Genomic DNA, 18,759 nt, shown 5'->3' with positions numbered 1-18,759 from the left:
GGAAAAAAACTTGTAATAAATGCCATCTAACTTAGATTTGTTTTTGAAGGACAAACAGAAGATACACTAAGATTCAGAATGTGTCTTCTCCCTCCTACAAGTACAAATCACAAGCCACAACAGAATATTGGTCATGAATTTGGATGTGAATCCTGAATCCTGGACAAATCAAGCCTACTCCTCGATAAAAACCTTTGTGGAAAGGAAAGACAAAACTAGATTAATATAAACAATCAGGGTACACCAGGGTAGAGGGCGCAACAACGTATTGATATTCAACTGCTTGGCTCATGTCAAATAGCTCACAGCATCTTCCCCTCCACTTTAAACAGCTGGACATGAGAGAGGGAAGCTACCACACTAAAGGCCATATTGTCATCACTGACGGAGGCTTCCAAGCACCTAGTCTTTACCAGTTTATTTTTGCAAATGACACCTTAATACTGTACAGTATTCCCTTGTAAGATATTTATGCAACTACTGTTGATATTAGAAAGACCTATATTATGTACAAGAGAACAGTTGGGTGTTCCATGCAAAATGAATTGATAATGAAGACGTGTTAGAAATCCTCCTAAGCTGATGAGAATATGGCCCTAAGGGCCTACCACACTAAGGCTGGAGTTGCCCAAGAAGATTTCGTAGCACTTTTTCCTTACCGATTTATTGTGGATACTGTTCTACAATACTCTCTTGTGCGTCAGTGACATACAATATCAATGGTAATGAAATAACACAACAAAATTGCTAAGAAAATTATGTCATGAAGCCTCCTATACAACTTAAAATAATGGTCCACATTCTAGCATACTGTATGTTTTTCAATCATGTATTGATGGTAGGCATCACTGCTGGAAAGAGAACAACCCATTTCACTGAACTAAATTACTGGTACAACATTTCTCACTGTCACCTGCCATGTCCACACCAAACGCTTATTGGTGCTGGTGTGTATCGGCAGTTTTGCATCACCAACACATACAACCTGCCCCACTAGATGCAGACGGGTGAGGGTGAGAATTTCTATGGATTATGATGATGCAGAACTCCAACCTACACCTGAAAGTATCATGCGTGGCTGCATCCTGACAATGAGGAGCTGAATACCCAGAATGTTAACCAATGAAATGAGGTGTTCTTTTCCTAACTCTCCCAGCCTACACAACTGGACAAACTCACATCAGAATGTAGGTTGTATTCATAGAGGCTTAGGTGAATTTGTAGCATCACTTCCTCAGTGATTCATTCTACACATTACACTTTAATATTCTCTTGCATATTAGTGATGAAAACAATAGTGATATTAACACTATATGAAAAATATATGAAGGAAAGTGAAAGGAGTAATATGTAAAATAAATAACTCGGGAAGAGGTGCTACAAAGCCTAGTATGCCACTCAAATTACAATCCAAGTCTGATTCCAACCTCAGTGTTGCAAGACCCAAACAAAGTGACAGTAAGGTATCACTTAAGTCCCACTATACGGTGACATATTTTTTATTCTGTTCTATCTTCAGATTTTTATTCAATTTTTAAAAGGCCTATCATACTGAAGGGGTTTACAAAGGGTAATCTCAACCCTACAGCTTGAAAAACCCTCTCCCACACTGAATAAACTTGTCTGGAGGTAGAACTAATGGAATATAGAATATGTTATCGGAGTGAAGGCTTTAAAACTGTTTCTATGATATAAAAGTACCACACACTACATCTCTACTGACAAACAAGCCGAGGTTCAAAAATTATGGTTTTCTGTACGTTCCTGGTTATGTCGTAATGTACTGCCAATCAAGGTGGTGACTACTAATGAAAAGACTCTCAAAAGCAAGGTAAAGGTACACAATTTTCCAGTTCTATTCTAGGGTGAAGAAAATTAAGTACACTGATAACACCTTATAAAAATATGTGCCTGATACTGATTCACCAAAGTTCTGAAAGGCTACGAAACTTAACAAAATATCAGAACTATTATGATGTAAATATTTGAACTAACATAATAATATTATGCTATAAATACCAATACTGTACTGTAAAAAAACTAATGCATTGATACTGCACTCAGTATTTCTGTACAACTGATTCTGTTCATAAATTTAAATAAGGAAGAAGAAAACCTAAATTAGTCAAGGGATTAAGAAAGTGACATTCTAAGTACATATCTTGAGATATGTCACAACACTTCTTCCTTAGCAAATATTTTGCCTATTACACCTTAAAAGATCTTGCATGTTACCGAGGCATGTTATGTAAAAAGATATAAAGAGCATACATATGGAAATTAGGGTGCAATAATCAAAATAAATCGCCAAGGAAGAGGTGCTGGAAACTTCCAATGCCACCTGACTGTGGAGAGTTTTACATACAAGCTTAAAACAGAACACCTGTTGGGCCTTAGACTTGTTTTCATGAGAACAAGAAACATGGGAATATTCTGCACTCTCCTTTCCTTGTTGTTCTTGCAAAAACCAATGTAGTCAACTATAGTCAGTTTGTAATTATCTAATGGAAACGGCTTCATAATCCGAATACAGTACTATGTTGGGCCTGCAGGAAAATCGGTGACCTTCAATTATGTGACAGAAATGAGTCTTCTTGGTTACCAGTCAAATCAATCCTCTAGCATGACTATATCTGGCCATCAACTAAGCTAAAAGGGATTAAGATTCTGTTCGTTTAGTTTTTGAAGGCTCCAACATGCTTGCATGCATTGGCCTTTATCACCTAATGGCAGCTCTCCATGTTGCACAATCCATGGCAGCCTTCCTGTTCAGTCACTTAACCCTGAGGTCACACTTAATGACCTCATTCCAAGTCTTTCTCGGTCTACCCCTCGCAACCCCACCCCCAATATTAACACTTCTCACCTTCTGCACCCAATAATCATCCCCCATCCTCTCCACATGCCCAAACCATCTCAATCTACCTCTCCTCATCACAACAGCAATACCTCTCAACCCTAACATCGTAAACCCAGCCCCCCAAGCCTTGCATGCAGGGACACACTGCACATCCATCTAATCATTGTCATTTCTGTACTTTTGAGCCTGCGAATATCCTCTTCCTTTATTGCCCCTCACTACCATACAGCATCACACTCCTAACACATGCTGCATACAAAGACCCCTTAGCATGTAGGGAGAGTCCTCTCAATGTCAGGAGAGGCAACAGCTCCCTGAACTTCTTCCAACCACTTCTCACCCTAGCCACAGAGCTAGCTCCAGCCCCACCTCCAGCACATAACATGTCTCCCAAATAACAAAACTCTTCCACACACTCAAGACTCACAAGAAAGTTCAATCCTTTCACGCCTGACAATCTCCACCTGCTATCCCCAACACGCCGCACACACAAAATCAACATTATCTCGCAGTCTACCACTAATACCACTACATCTCTTGTGCACCCATTTATCACAAACATTGCACAATATGGAATTACTTCCCACGCCCTTGTGGCAAACTGCACATGGCCACTCTCCCTCTTTGACTGTACTGCCACCAACCCTAGATATCATAACTTTTGTTTTATCTGCATTTCCCCTTACACCCTTGTGCCCCATACCATCTCTCCACTTCCTAAATCCTTCCTCCGCCTTCCTCTCATTCTCTGCAATCAGCACCAAATCATCAGCATACAACATCTCCCACGGGAGTCTGTTTCTGAGGTCACGTGAGAGGGCTTCAAGTACCATGATAAACAACATGGGACTCAAAATTGACCTCTGATGCACACCAACATTCATGGAAAACTCCATCAATCAAATCTCCATTCACTCTTACCTGGGTGTGAGCACCCACACACATGGCCACAACCACCCTAACCAGCCACTCCTCCAACCTAAGCTTTCTCATTGCCCACTTCACCACCTCTCTAGGGACTCTGTCAAAGGCCTTTTCCAAATCAACAAAAACAAAATACAGATCCCTTTTCTATCTATCTATCTATCTATCTATCTATCTATTGCCAGACGCCTCAATCCCGTTTGGGGTGGCCACAAACAAATCGCCTCCAAGTCGCCCTGTCCTCCGCCATTTCACTCCCCTGCTCCCAACTCACACCCCCCTCTCTCATATACCTCTCCACCCCATCTCTCCATATCATCCTCGGCCTCCCCCTCCCTCTTTCCCCCTCCACCTCACTCACATACACTCTCTTCATCAGTCTTTCACCCTCCATCCTCTCCACATGGCCAAACCACCTCGATATATATGTTTTTCCTGAAGCTGTCAAACAATGAATATAGCATCAGTGGTCCCCCTGCCTGGCAAAAACCCAAACTGCATCTCATCAACATAGCATCAGTGGTCCCCCTGCCTGGCATAAACCCAACCTGCATCTCATCAATATTTACTCTTTCTCTAAACATACCTTCTAGAACTCTCTCCATTACCTTCATTATCTGCTCTAAAAGCTTTATACCTCCATAATTTCCTCTATCCAGGGCATCACCCTTTCCTTTGTACACATTTACAATTACACTCTTCAACCAATCATCTGAGACAACACATTCATATATAATCATATTTATCAGGTCAGTGACTAACCTCACCCCTATATCTCCTGAGGCCTTCAACATTTCGGCAGTCAACCCAGACACACCTGCTGCCTTCCCCACCTGCACCTGTGTCATATGAAAACACGCCCATCATTATCTTCCTCTCTTAACTGGTATTTGTTCTGTAGGAGGAACTAAGGGACATTCTGCACTCTTCTCTCCTTATCCCTCTTGCCAAAACAAATCACAGTTAAGAAAAGGGATTATTTTTAACTTCCTTAGTGACATGGTCCATTGACACCAACATAATGCACTCTCCATATAACATTTTACAACAATGTGGAACTACATAAAGGTCTATCAATCCACCTATCTATCTATTGCCAGACGTCTTAATCATGTAAGGGGTGGCCACAAACAAATCGCCTCCATGTCACCCAGTCCTCTGCCATTTCACTGCCCTGCTCCCAGCTCACACCCCCCTCTCTCATATACCTCTCCATTCCATCTCTCCATCTCATCCTTGGCCTCCTCCTCCCTCTCCCCCCCTCCACCTCACTCACATACACCCTCCTCATCAGTCTCTCACTCTCCATCCTCTCCACGTGGCCAAACCACCTCAAGGTGTTTCCTAACGCTTCCTATCACATCCACATCCACACCACAATGCTCCATCACCTCATTTGTCAGTCTCTCTCTCCATATGGCTCCACAAGCTCTTCTCAAATAACTCATTTCCACCGCTCTCACACAGAGGTACATGGAAAAAATGATGAGGTTTGATTCAATGAGGAAAAAATATACCCAAATAATTATTGTTTACTGGCAAGCTATAAGTTTTAGTCCAACATGAACTCTCTTCAGGTATGAAAACAATTTTGGCAGGACTTTGACTCTCTATCTAGTATGTTGAAGCTGAGATAAAATCATCCTTCCAATAAAAGTACATTTTTATATCCCTGACTCAACATCACATTTAAACTCTTACTCCAAACAATCCCTTTCCCACTACACTCCACCTTCCCTTCTAGAACTCTAGTACTTTTCCCTTCCACATGACTCTAGGATTATCTCTAATTCTAACCATTCCACTCAGAATCACGCCAACATAAGAAACTGCTGCTCACTGGGAATAAATGAGAGTTTACACAATAAGTTTGGCACAACTTGGACCTCTAGACTACTATTTATAGGGTCCAAGTAATGAAGAAACTATTTTGATCTCAAGATACTTTACCAGATATGGGTATAACTCTTCCATCTGAAAAATTTATGGCAATACACATTCCATGCCCATATACAATCTATTTATCTATATACAGTATCTTTCTATCTAACTACCACCCATCTACCTAAATATCTATCTATCTATCTATAGTCAGATGCCTTATTCCTGGAAAGGATGGTCACAAATGGACCACCTTCATGTTCTCTCTGTTCTCTGCTGCTGCCCTTTCTCTCTCTCACACCTCACTCATTCATATACATCCCCAAACCATCCCTCCATCTCATCCTTGGTCTTACCTTTCCTCTCCCCCCTCAACCTTACATGCACTTCCCTAGTTGATTCTAATTTTCCATTCTTTTCACAACAGCCACACCATCTCAAAGTACCCCTCTTAATGCTTTCTAATACACCATAATACTCTCATATATACTTCTAAATGATGAACAGTTTGCTGGTGGGCATGCGATATGAATAACAAAAATAAATGGAAACGGCTGAATTGTAAACTTAAAAAAAATTGTGAATTATATTATTGTCACTCAGTACATTTTAACTGTTCTCCCACCCTCTCATAGTTTAGAAAACTTTAGTATTCTATTCAGGTACTGCCATACCATTTATTTATTTTTTTATTTATTACAGATTTTCTGCTTAATCAGTTAAAGGAGGCTGAGTGTTAATATTTTCATATCTCCTATACATAGCTCCTGAATACATAACTTCTACCACAAAATAATGTGGTTACTGAGAGAGTGAGAGAGAGAGAGACAGAGAGAGAGAGAGAAACTACAGCATGATAATTGAGTTGCATGTAAGTTTTGGTGAGGCTACCCCCCCCCCCACACACACACACAAACTGCGTGTTCAGTCTTGCTCCACAAAATACTTCTTGATCTGTAACTTTTCCCTGCTAACTTGGCTAACTTTGGCAGGATCATAATCCACGTTGCTTTTCCATCTCATCTCTCTCTCTCTCTACACACACACACACACACACACACACACATATATATATATATATATATATATATACACACACACACACACATATCACGAGGCTAAAAAATTTAATAAATCATCTAACTAAAGGAGACTACTTGAGTTGCCCTAACCAAGAGAGGGTTAACAGCGAGAATACAATCCAATAAATACAGTTGGGTTCACTGCCTACGACACTAATGCTGAAACTTCCCAATTACGAATTCAGTATGAATTTCGTTATATGGTACGTTAGACAGGACAAGGGTGGTACGTTGAGGAGGAGGATGAAGTGAAAGAGAAAAGATAAGGAAAAGGAGTTGGAGGATATAGAAAATTGAGGAAAAAGAAAAGAAAAGATGACATGGAATATGAACATGAGAAGGAAAAGTAACAGTGGCTAGGAAAAAGGGGGGAGGGGGAAGATGATCAGAAATATCATTATAATAATGAGGACACTGAATAATAGTGAGAATATGACAAAACTGAAGGACAAGCATAGGAGGAGGGGAAGGAAGAAAAACAATATTATGAGGAACAGGTGAAGAAAGAAGAACCAGAATGTGCGGGGGAAGGCGAAGGAATAAAAGCACATGAGGAGGAGGTGAAGGAAGAAGAGCGAGAATACGAGGAGAAGGAGAAGGAAGAACAGCAAGAACATGAGGAAGAGGGAAGGAAGAAGAGCAATAATATGAGAAGGAATACATGAGATGAAAAAACATGAAGAAACAAAGAGACAAATAAAACAGCAAGAATAAAACAAGGAATAGAGAAGACGTGAGAATGAACATTAATATGACGAGTAAAGAGACGAAAATCAGGAAAAATACTGACGTAAAAAAAGGAAAAACCATGAATAAGAGAAGAGAAATAGCGTAGGAATTTGAGGAGATAAAGGTACAAGAGATAATATGGAAAGAAATTAGGAAGGGAAGAATATAATATAAATGTGGAAGAGGTGGGGGACCTGGGACGTCAAAAAGAGAGAGAACCAAGAAGAAAACAACAACGACATCGTGAAGTGAAAGGAGGGAGTTGGAATGTATGACAACAGAAGAAAATGAGATAAAATAAGGGGATGAAGAACTCAATGTGAAACAAGAAAAGAGAGAGGTCACCGACAGGCAATGGAAGTGATGCTGAAAAAAGGACATAAAGAGTGAAGGTGAAATATGAGAGAGAGAGAGAGAGAGAGAGAGAGATATGAGTGGATACTCTTGCTCTGGATAATAGAAAAAAGAAAAGAAAAAAAAAAGAACTCTTGATTCTCCACTCCGCTTTTTTACAGGGCAACAATAGAAAAATGAAGAAGAAACAATAACTATCTGGGAAGTTCAAATGCAGATTGCGAGATAAAAAATAAAAAAAATCCACTGCATGATAACCTGTGATTTTTTTCTGACGACAATGGATGATTCTCTTTAATGGTAGCAGAATAGAGAAGGGGACTAGAGATGCTGTAGGATCAATGAGAGAGAGAGAGAGAGAGAGAGACCTGAAATGTTACCATAACCGTTTCGCCTTATTCTGGCTCAAATTTTTGTCCTTTTGTTGCATATTTCACGAAGCCGAGTGGAAAAACTGACAATGCTACGGCTCGACTGTGTTTCCAGAGCACTTATTTATGACCAGCAACACAGAGTTAATCTACTGTTAAAATTTGAAATGGCTCTAAGTCCTCTCCATTGTACTTCTTAGTGGCTAGCATAATATTCTGATGTGACTGTTAAAACTTAGCACTCACGATGGACAGATGCCAATTTTAGATCGTCGGGGTAAAAAAGACAATACTTGAACTCTTTCCAAAGTCTATCTGGGGTGTATATCTACTGTATCCATCTACAGTCCTACCTACCTACCTATATATCTATACCTACCTACCTACTTTGTATCTACCTATCTTCCTGCCTGGCTACATTTATCTACCTATCAATCTACCTACTTACCTATTTACAGTATGTATCCATTTATTCATCTGTCAATTTATAATACACTCATCACTTTCTTACACTCATCACTTTCTGTATTATCCATCTGAGGGTGGACTCTCTCTTTACTGCCGAATATTAGAAAAATAAAGAACTTAAACTCTTTCCTTTGTTTTCCCTCCTATCTATTTTACATATAAAAAGGGGTCTCTCTATGTAATGTCTAAAGTTTTACGCACATACGGACTGAAAAAGTTCAAAGGGTCGCTAAAATATGGGTACCAAGCTTAAGGCATCTAAGCTATGAAGAAAGACTAGAAAAACTGAATCTGCCAACACTACAGGAAAGAAGGAAATGAGGAGACATGATTTTGTTATATAAATGCGTATCAGGCAAGGAGAAGATAGACATAAATGGATATATAACCTACAGGGAAGCATCAGCAAGAGGACACTGGAAAAAAAAAAAAAAAAAAAAAAAAAAAAAAAAAGAGGTGATAATGAAGTAAAGAAATTTAGTTTCCCAAATAGGGCAACTGATCAATGGAATGCACTACCGAATGAAATATTGTGTGCCAAAACAATTTATAAATTTAAGGAGATGTATGATGAAAATGGTGTAAGACACAGGACAGTACGAGCTTGACTCATTCCTGTAAAGATACAATCAGGTAAGAACACACACACACACACACACACACACACACACACACACACACACAGAAATATCACACAGTGGTGATATAACATCGACGGCAAAAACAACTGCATTATCAACACAAGGCTTTTGAAATAATGAAAACCACACAGAATAATTCCACATCACGTGAATTAGCAAAGTAAATCCAATTCCGCTACCACTAACAAAACCAGTGAGTCTGGCCACCACTCCCAGCCTCAGTAATACCACCACCGTCACCAGTGCACTCCCACCACACAATCTCATTACACAATATGATGATGACTTTATGTATGATAAATGAACCAACAACGCATATTCTGAACAAGTAGTAAGGCAAACTCTGAAAATTTTATAAGCTCTAAATATACATCAGTAAATAAATACATACTGTACATATAAAAATATCCATTATTTTTTATATCAACCAATCTATAACTATCCATCAAGATCTATATCTATCTATCTAATAAAGTGTTAAGTGTATGTGCACCCCTATATGACCACGGCTTGAAGCTGAACCTAGCTCCTGAAGAAAGGAAAAGAACAAGCAAAGTAAGATCGGAATTTTGGAAGAAACTAGGATGAAGCTAGCATCATAACTGCCAAAAGTATAGAAGAGAATGAGAAAAGTCCTACGGTGAGGAGTGAAGAAGTGCATAGACAAGGTGGAGTAAGAAAAGTTAGAAACTCATGGGTAAAAAAAAAAAAAAAAAAAAAAAAAAAAAAAAAAAAAGTGGTGACAGCACACCAGAAATTTGGGATAACTTCGAGAGGTAAAATGACGTTGGAGTACCGTACTATCAATATACAAGGAAAAAAAAGACTCCACAGCTTTTTTTCTCTTTTCATCCATATCGAATACATGCTAGGGCTGTCTCATACAGGACTCATGTACTGGTATTAGCAGGGGTATTTTTACATGTCTGCGGGTCTTATGGTAGATCAGTAAAGTCTGCTTTTATGAAATTTGGATCCTTAAACTGTTCTCTGCCTTGGCCGGGATTCGATCCTGGGTTCATTAGGACTGCAGGCCACCTCTCTACCAATTCAACAATTTATCATGCACATCATAGCTCAGTATCATCTTGTATGGCCTTAGTGCAAAGTATGGTTATATGAAATTCATATATGTGACATACCGCTGAATGCCACGCTGTACGAGTAATTACAAAAAACAGAATATACTGTAATTTGAAAACATAAGAGAACGCTGTACACATGCGCGCATGCGCATGCACGCACCCACACCCACACCCACAAACTACACAGCCTATTGCCATCCCATTTAGATTCATTCTCTCACTTTGTATACTGGCCAACATTCTTTATATCATCTCAAAGCTATGTCAATTAATCCCTTCACTACGATTCATTATCTTTAATTCTGACATGGTTAACGACGGCTATAACTAAACCTTCCAGTTCAAGGAATGAGAAAGAGGATGGGAGAAGCCCAAGACAAAATAGGAAGATGGAGAAAGAAAAGAAGGGAAAAGAATGGGGAAAAGAGGAACACGAGAACAATGAGGCAGGGGAACGAGAAGAAAGATAAAGAAAGGATATATGAAGAGGAATGCCAAATAAAACTACCCATACATTCAATATAAATACCCCCCCTCCCCCTCCTCCTTCCACACTGGATTACCTGCCAAGAAAATATAACCTACAAACAGCTGGTCACTACTTGGTTCAACTTGCAGGCCTGACGTTTTCGCAACACCTCTTCCTTGGCAATTTATTATGCACATTGCAGCTCAGTATCATACTGTAATGCCTTAATGCAAAGTAGGGTTTTAATAAATCCATATAAGTAACATACCACTGAATGCTATGATGTATGAACAATTACACAAAACAAATCACCAAGGATGAGATGCTACGAAGCGTCTTGTTACACGTAAAATATTGTCCACAGTTATATAAACTACCTCACTAAATACAGCCTACCGAGCTGAGAAAGGCCTATTATAATTATAATTTTTAAAGCTAGAGTACGTCAATTATTGTAATTCATTTTTATTTACTTATTTATTTTTTATTGCTGCCAATTATACTCAGTTTAAGAGAGCACAAATAAGAAAGTTATTTTTTAAAATATAACCCCTCTAATTCAGAAACTCTCAAGCTGAGTAAAATCGTCTGACAGAATGAAGAACAGAGTTACAAAAGCATGTCATCAGTTTAAAGAGTCAAGGAAGAGATACTTCATTTATATGAATACCTTAAAGTTTTCCGACATGAGTCAAAACAAAATCTTACGGAAAAAATCTGAATCAATCCTAAAGTTCTAGTTGCCCTTACTACCGTAGTTACAAAGGTCTGTTTTAGCTATAGTTCCTGCTCACCTTTCCATCCTACCCCTGCCAACCTCCCACCCCCGCAAAGAAAAAAAAAATCGCAACCAGGGTATCAAACTGAACGAAGAATTGGGGCCCGATTCACAAATTTACGATCAATTACCATGTCGTAACAATGATTTGTTCTTGAAAAAAGGACAAGGAAGGTGCCCCCATTCCACCTATAAAAACAAATCTTGGCTACGACAAAAAACTGGCGCACGTTTATTTCTTTTATCAGGAAAGGCAAGAAGAGGAGACGGTAGAATCTCCGCCTTTGTTCACTTCTTCCTGCAAAAACAAATCCAAATGTACAATGCAGGATAACAGAGTAAGATCATTTATTTCTCTGACGACATCTTCATCTTAAACCAGGACCGGGGTATACAAACGCACTTATGATTAGTTCCCTGTCGTAATTCTGGGTTTGATCTGCAGGAAGGACAAGGAGGCTGTTGAATCTCCCTCTGCCTCATGTTCTAACTTCATAAATACGTCTCAGGAGTTGAAAAATTATTGCAAGTTATATCTGTATTCTGCAGGAAGCTCAAGGAATGGAGTGAAAAATATCCCCCTGTCTACTTCTTCCTCTAAAATCATATATAAGTTATGACAGGCAATCGATATTAAATAAGTCTGAGAATCCCACCCCAGGACACCACCAGACGATTTTTATTCATCTTAGGAGGGTCCCTAACAGTGTTTGGGTCAATGAAGGGTGTAATCTAACCCTTCCAGTTTGAGTCTCCCCTAAGCTGAATATAATCGTGTGGAAGATGGATGTTCCAAATAAAATAAATGGTAATCTGACTGTAGGAGTCTAAGAGGTAATTATATGGAGGTGATTACTGTACTATATACAAATGGTGCAATCAAGGACAAATGTTTGCATGTTATTCATCTGTGTCAATTTCAGACTTGTGGTATGTTCCTCATTTTCCTCCCTGATGCATCATACCAAAGGGAATCATCAGTTAGATGAGAATGCACCAAGCTTCTCTCAGCTTAGCAATATTAAACAGCAGAGTGAAAATCAGAAGAAGAGGTGAAACATAAGGCTAACTATCTTTTTCAACTGTACCATGTAGGAAGTGAATTTACAGAACTTACTAAGCTCTTCTCAACTTGAGAATTTTAACAAAGTAAGATACTGTTATATGAGATGCAGAAAAGTGAAATATAATGAGAAGCAGAAGTAAAATAAAATAAGAAGCAGAAGTGAAATAAAATGTGAAGCAGAGATAAAATGAAAACCAGGAATCAATTAAAATGAAAAGCAAAAGTGAAATAAAATGAGAAGCAAATGAAGTGAAATAAAATGAGAAGCAGAAGCCATGAAACAAAATGAAACAGAAGTGAAAAGATTGAAAATGAAATATAAGGCAAACTTTTGTCGCCAACAGTAAAAAACAAAATAAATAAATGAATACCCAACGAAAGCATAAAATTCCCTTGAAAATTATATACTTAAACACTTGAATCTGGTGACGTCTTTTATAAGTTACTCTTGCTGTGTCCAGACGATTTTAATTCATCTTAGGAGAGAATACGAACTGGAGGGGTTAAATCAATCTCCAATAACCCCTTCCCTCACTAACTAAAAAGTGTCTCCCCTAAGCTGAATAAAATCGGCAGGTAATAGCTAGAATAAAATAGAAAATACGTAATCTGACTGAAGAAGTAAAATGGAACAATAAACCTGAGAAATGTATGGAAATAAACGTTGTCTATTATAGATATCAACACTGTCTACAAATGTAACCTGAAGATGATGATACAATGAGCCTTGAAAAAGGGAATGTATCTACAGATGGTATAATAAAGCAGTGAAACATACTGAAATTAACATAACCTCAAATGGTATAATACAAATAATGGTAGAATGACACCTGAACAACAGTAAGTAAATACTGTCTACAAAATGGCACAATACATAATTAAACAACGGTACGGCTGTTATTATCCACAATTGGCACCATAATAATGAGGGTACAATAATGCCTGAACAATGGTAAAAAATGGAATACTATCTAAAAACAGTACACTAAACATGAAACAGTTATATACACCTGAATAACGGTAAAAAATGTTATCTAAAATCGGTACACTAAATAGGATGGTACAATAACAATTATCAACAGTACGTACCTCGCAAGGCGGTGGTGCACTTCGATAAGACGGCACTATCTTGAAGGTGACGGACCCTCGAGCTTCCCTCTGCATCAGGTGGCCAAAGTGAAGGTGGTGGAGGAGAGAGGGAGAGAGAGAAAAGTAAGGTTAGTCAAAGGTTATTCTACGTTAATATACTGGGTAATATTCATAGTGTTCAAAACCTGTGTCTTTCCTAACACCTAAGTTCATGATGTCTATATGTGTTTTTACCAACACCTAACATTCATACTATTTATATTTACCTTTAACCTGTGCCCATCCTAACACCCAACGTTCCTGTGGTCCCTACCTGTCCCTCTCCTAACACCTAACCATCACATTGTTCACACCTGTGCCTTTCCTAACATCTAAAGTCCATCTACATCAAGTGTCAGAATTTAATATGCATAATAAAACAGCTAAGAAAAATGCGTTCCGAAAATTCCAATGCCACCTACAATATATACCTTGTACACAATCATACCTGTCACGAATTTTATCTAGAATATACTAACGCCTATGCATAATGTTAGTAAATTACATACGTGAAAACTTACATTTATTTACACACACACACACACACACACACACACACACACACACACACACACCACTGTAGCTACCACACATGATTTCTACACAATGAATTTATCATTTTTCTATCTCGATACCTTGCTACCTAATGCTATCTAAAAGTCCATTATCTATTTTTTTTTCTATTTTTTTTTTTTTTTTAACACAAGCACACCAATGAACTCATTTCCAAATATATGCTACATATTTCAATACCTCCCTGCTTATTAGTCCCTTCATCTCTTCACTCATCTCTGTACCACGCAATCAGTCTGTATTCATCCCCAGTTCACACAAATCCCGTATTTTTCTATTCCGTGCATGACAACTTAAATGTAGCTGCAGTATATATCACACATGCAGATCTGTAACATATATATGCAGCGAGTCACTGTTTATTCATGAATTTACACTGGCTCTGTCAGGTTTTAATATATATAAAAAAGTATTTTTATACATATACTTCTTTATGAAAAAGAACACTCATATAATTATATTTAATACATTTATGATTTTTTTTTAATACATTTATGATTTTTTTTTTTACCTGAAAAATTCTTCTATACACGTGAATCCAGCAGTTTATAAACATTTTGTTTATACACAACATACATAATACGCGGTAAACAATGACAGAAATTATTCACAAATATGCATTCAAGCAACATTTACACACACTGATACAGTACAACCAAATTATTACAGGACGATTGGGCCAGACTGCCTAGGGAACAACTACTACCAAAATATTATAATACATACCTAGTTTTCAAAAGTACATACTCGTATATATTCAGCGCTGTCTAGAGAACAGAAGCCTGATCTCATCTATCTATCTATATACCTAGGCTGCTTCCCCCAAGGAAAGGGAGGTAGCCGAGACAGGACGACTCACTCTCCATTTACTCATCCATTCAAACACATTCATTCGCATCTTAGCCCCAAAGGGGAGAACGGACAGATCCTCACCGCACCACACCGCACAAGGGTCAACTGGGCAATGCAATCAGTGACATCCGCAGCAGGGCCCGACAGCAGAACTGGTTTACCCCTGCCACATCATAACAGACCCATCCCCTTACCCGCACCTGACCTGACTAGCTGATCAGACCAAATGCGGGAGAATATCCCCTCAGGGCTGCGTCATCACTTATTCATTCACAATTTCTCTCCATTTATTTCTGTCACGCACAGCCACTCTTCCTTGCTCAACAGACATCCCTCTCGCATCCAGCGCTCTCTTCACACTGTCCATCCATCCTATTCGTGGTCTTCCTATCAGCCTTACACCTCTCACATCAGATCTAGTTATCTTTTTCACCAATCGCTCATTATCCATTCTCTCCATATGCCCAAACCATTGCAACACCCTCTGCTCAACTCTACCAGCCATCTCCCGAACAACTCCAGTTCTCCTTCGCACTTCATCATTTCGCACCCGATCCATACGCGTCACTCCACACATACTCCTCAGACATCTCATCTCCATTACATTCAAACTTTTCCTCTCTGCTACACCCATATTCCATGTTTCAGACCCATATAATGCAGTCGGTACCACAACACCCTCATACAGCCTTCTCTTTACATCCATTCTAAGCGAACGACATTTAAACACTTTTTTCATTCCTCCCAGCACCTTTCCTACTTCATTTATTCTAAACTTCACTTCTGCATCTATTCTTCCATCCACAGCAACATGTGACCCTAGATATTTAAAACAATCTACCTCCTCAAGCAACTCACCATTCAAAACTATATTCATCCCCCTACCATCTATCAACCTCGTACACTTCATCACTTTACTCTTATTCTCATTTACTTTCAATTTCCTCCTCTCACACACCCTTCCAAACTCCTCTACCAACTCTCTCAATCTCTCCTCTGAATCAGTCACCAGTGCAGTATCATCTGCAAACAGCAGCTGCTTCAGATTCCACTCTCCTCCATCAACATTTACCAGACTCAGACCACCTAAAACTCTTGCATTCACCTCCCTTACAACACCATCCATGTAAATATTAAACAACCAAGGCGACATCACACATCCCTGTCGCAGCCCCACTCTCACGGGAAACCAATCACTCACAGCATTTCCCACTCTTACACACGCTCTACTATTTACATAAAAACTTTTCACCCCTTTTAGTACTTTAGGAAACTACTCTCACGAGACTAATGAGTACAGTGCAAAGAACCACAGTCATGTATATATTGCTTGAGCAACGTTAGTGTGAGAACTACTTTTTTTATCCGCCTGCCACCCCCTCTGTTTCTTTACTTTCCATCTCCCGCATCCCAGTGCCTTCACACTCTGTACCTCTGCATAATTTTCTGCTCCTGTGTTAATTTTTTTCTGTTCGTTATCAACTATCATCACTGTTATCATCCCCTGAGAGTTTTCGTTATTTCCTCTCTATCTAACTTCTTGCTTAAGCATCTTTGTTACCGTTGCGTCCAGTGACTTCACCACACACCAACACACACCACTCTCCTTTCAACTGCCTCTCATCGTCTCACACATCTTCCACCCTTCAGTCTGCTTTATGATTACAAACTCACCTTGCGGCATAATTGATAAGATTAATACCATACTACAAGTCTACTGCTCAATAATTTTTCTTATTTCATTTCATAGTAAGCACATTTAATACCCTCCCTTCATCACATATAACAAAAGCTCGCTCAACAAACAGTTAAAAAATATTAGAGCTGCATGCAGAGAAATTAAACAGTGGTGGTGATACATAAACAGCGACGTGAGAGAAATATAAAAAAAGTTGCATTAGATATACATATTAATTATTACTTTCAAAGGTGTGGAGGTTGGGAGGTGGGTGGGAGGAAATGAAGGCCAGAAAAGGGAATAATAAAAGGATAATGGGAAGGGAGATAAATTGGTTACAATTATACATAAATGGTTCAGTAAATAAGGGCGATAAAAGCACTTACTGGATTAAAAATATATATAAACACTGCAAAAACAGCCGTAATATACATACCACTTAATGCCTTACTCATCTGCCGCGAAGCACTTTACCTTTGACGAATACTGGCGAATACACAAAAAAGAAATGAACACAAACAAAGGGCCATAGACTGAGTGAGTGAGAGAGGCAGAGTCACGATGATATTCCTAGTGGCTATGGAGATTTCGTAACACCTCTTCCTGAGCGATTTATTCTTCACATTACACCTCAGTATCTTCCAGGTTATTGAGGCAAACTAGGTCGGCACTACAAATTTATAACAAAGAATATGAAGGTGCAATATGGATAATAAACTGCTAAGGAAGAGGCACGACCAACACTCCTATGCCACCTACTGATATGCTAGGACGTCACATATACGCATATCTACGCAATCACACTTCAATGCATCCATCCATAATAGTACGGACATATACTGAACCTCCCCCCCCCTCTCTCTCTCTCTCTCTCTCTCTCTCACATACACACAGTCAACTGCAAACAAAAATATAGTGTACACTTAGATCTACAGAGTAATGAGAAGGCATGGGATCATCAGAACACATTGCTGGAGGATCTAGCAGAAATTAATGGCGAAAATAATACAACAGGGAGATAAAATTATAGTGGTATAAGGGGCGGAGAAAGTAAAAAAAAAAAAAAAAAAAAAAAAATAGTGGTAAAAGAGGCGGAGAAAGTCAAAATTATCGTGGTAAACAAGGCGGAGAAATAATCAAAATTATCGTGGTAAACGAAGCAGGGAAAGTCAAAATTATAGTGATAAAGGAGGCGCAAAAATAGACAGAATAAAATAAAAAGAAAATGGAGGATAATAAAGATGGAAACAATGATGTTACTTAGTTCCATACGCAACAGAACAAAACTCTCCGCTCAGTTTTCATGCCAGAGTGGATGGGAGCTGCTTAAATAAGGAGATGAAACGGAAGTAAAGGGGCATAATACAAATTACATCTTGATAAATTTCTAAAAGGTACATCAGTAAAAAAAAAAAAAAAAAAAAAAAAAAAAAAAAGCTACAACCTGGAATGAAGATCTGAACACTCATGAGCAGCAGACAGCAAGCTGGTGTGAAAATAATTACAAAATGTTAACACATAAAGGCAAGCTTACGAGATAAAATGGGCTGGGAACACTGACATCAGATAATGCAGAATGAAATCATAGTTCAATCGACCTTCCATATATTTCCATCAGACCTGTATTCTTTAAAAAGTAATACTTCTGACGAAAAATGCCATATATGTAGTATAACCTTCTAACATTTCGAAAAATATGAAGAATGATTTAGGCATCAATATAGTTACAAATACAAGACTGTGGTGCTTTTATGATCTGATCCGAGGAAGTCTACAAAACTGATTGTAATATATATGATTAACATGACTTTTTCAACGCT

At 38.6% G+C, this 18,759-nt stretch overlaps 1 protein-coding gene across 1 annotated transcript in view; it reads right to left on the bottom strand.

The window, feature by feature from the left end:
- The window catches only part of CASK (peripheral plasma membrane protein CASK), a 652,453-nt gene that overhangs the window by 39,362 nt on the left and 594,332 nt on the right, over nucleotides 1-18,759 (bottom strand). The window contains exons 5-6 of the mRNA XM_080284923.1: nucleotides 16,526-16,534; nucleotides 13,798-13,866 (exon numbers count right to left, since the gene is read on the bottom strand). Coding sequence (XP_080141049.1) covers nucleotides 13,798-13,866; nucleotides 16,526-16,534 — 78 coding nt within the window. The remainder of the gene's footprint in view (nucleotides 1-13,797; nucleotides 13,867-16,525; nucleotides 16,535-18,759) is intronic.

The sequence above is a fragment of the Coenobita brevimanus genome, chromosome 103 (genome assembly GCF_032717465.1).
Source record: "Coenobita brevimanus isolate Jiangsu-jjx chromosome 103, ASM3271746v2, whole genome shotgun sequence".
NCBI classification, from domain to species: Eukaryota; Metazoa; Arthropoda; class Malacostraca; order Decapoda; family Coenobitidae; genus Coenobita; species Coenobita brevimanus.
This window is presented reverse-complemented; position numbering and strand designations above follow the sequence as displayed.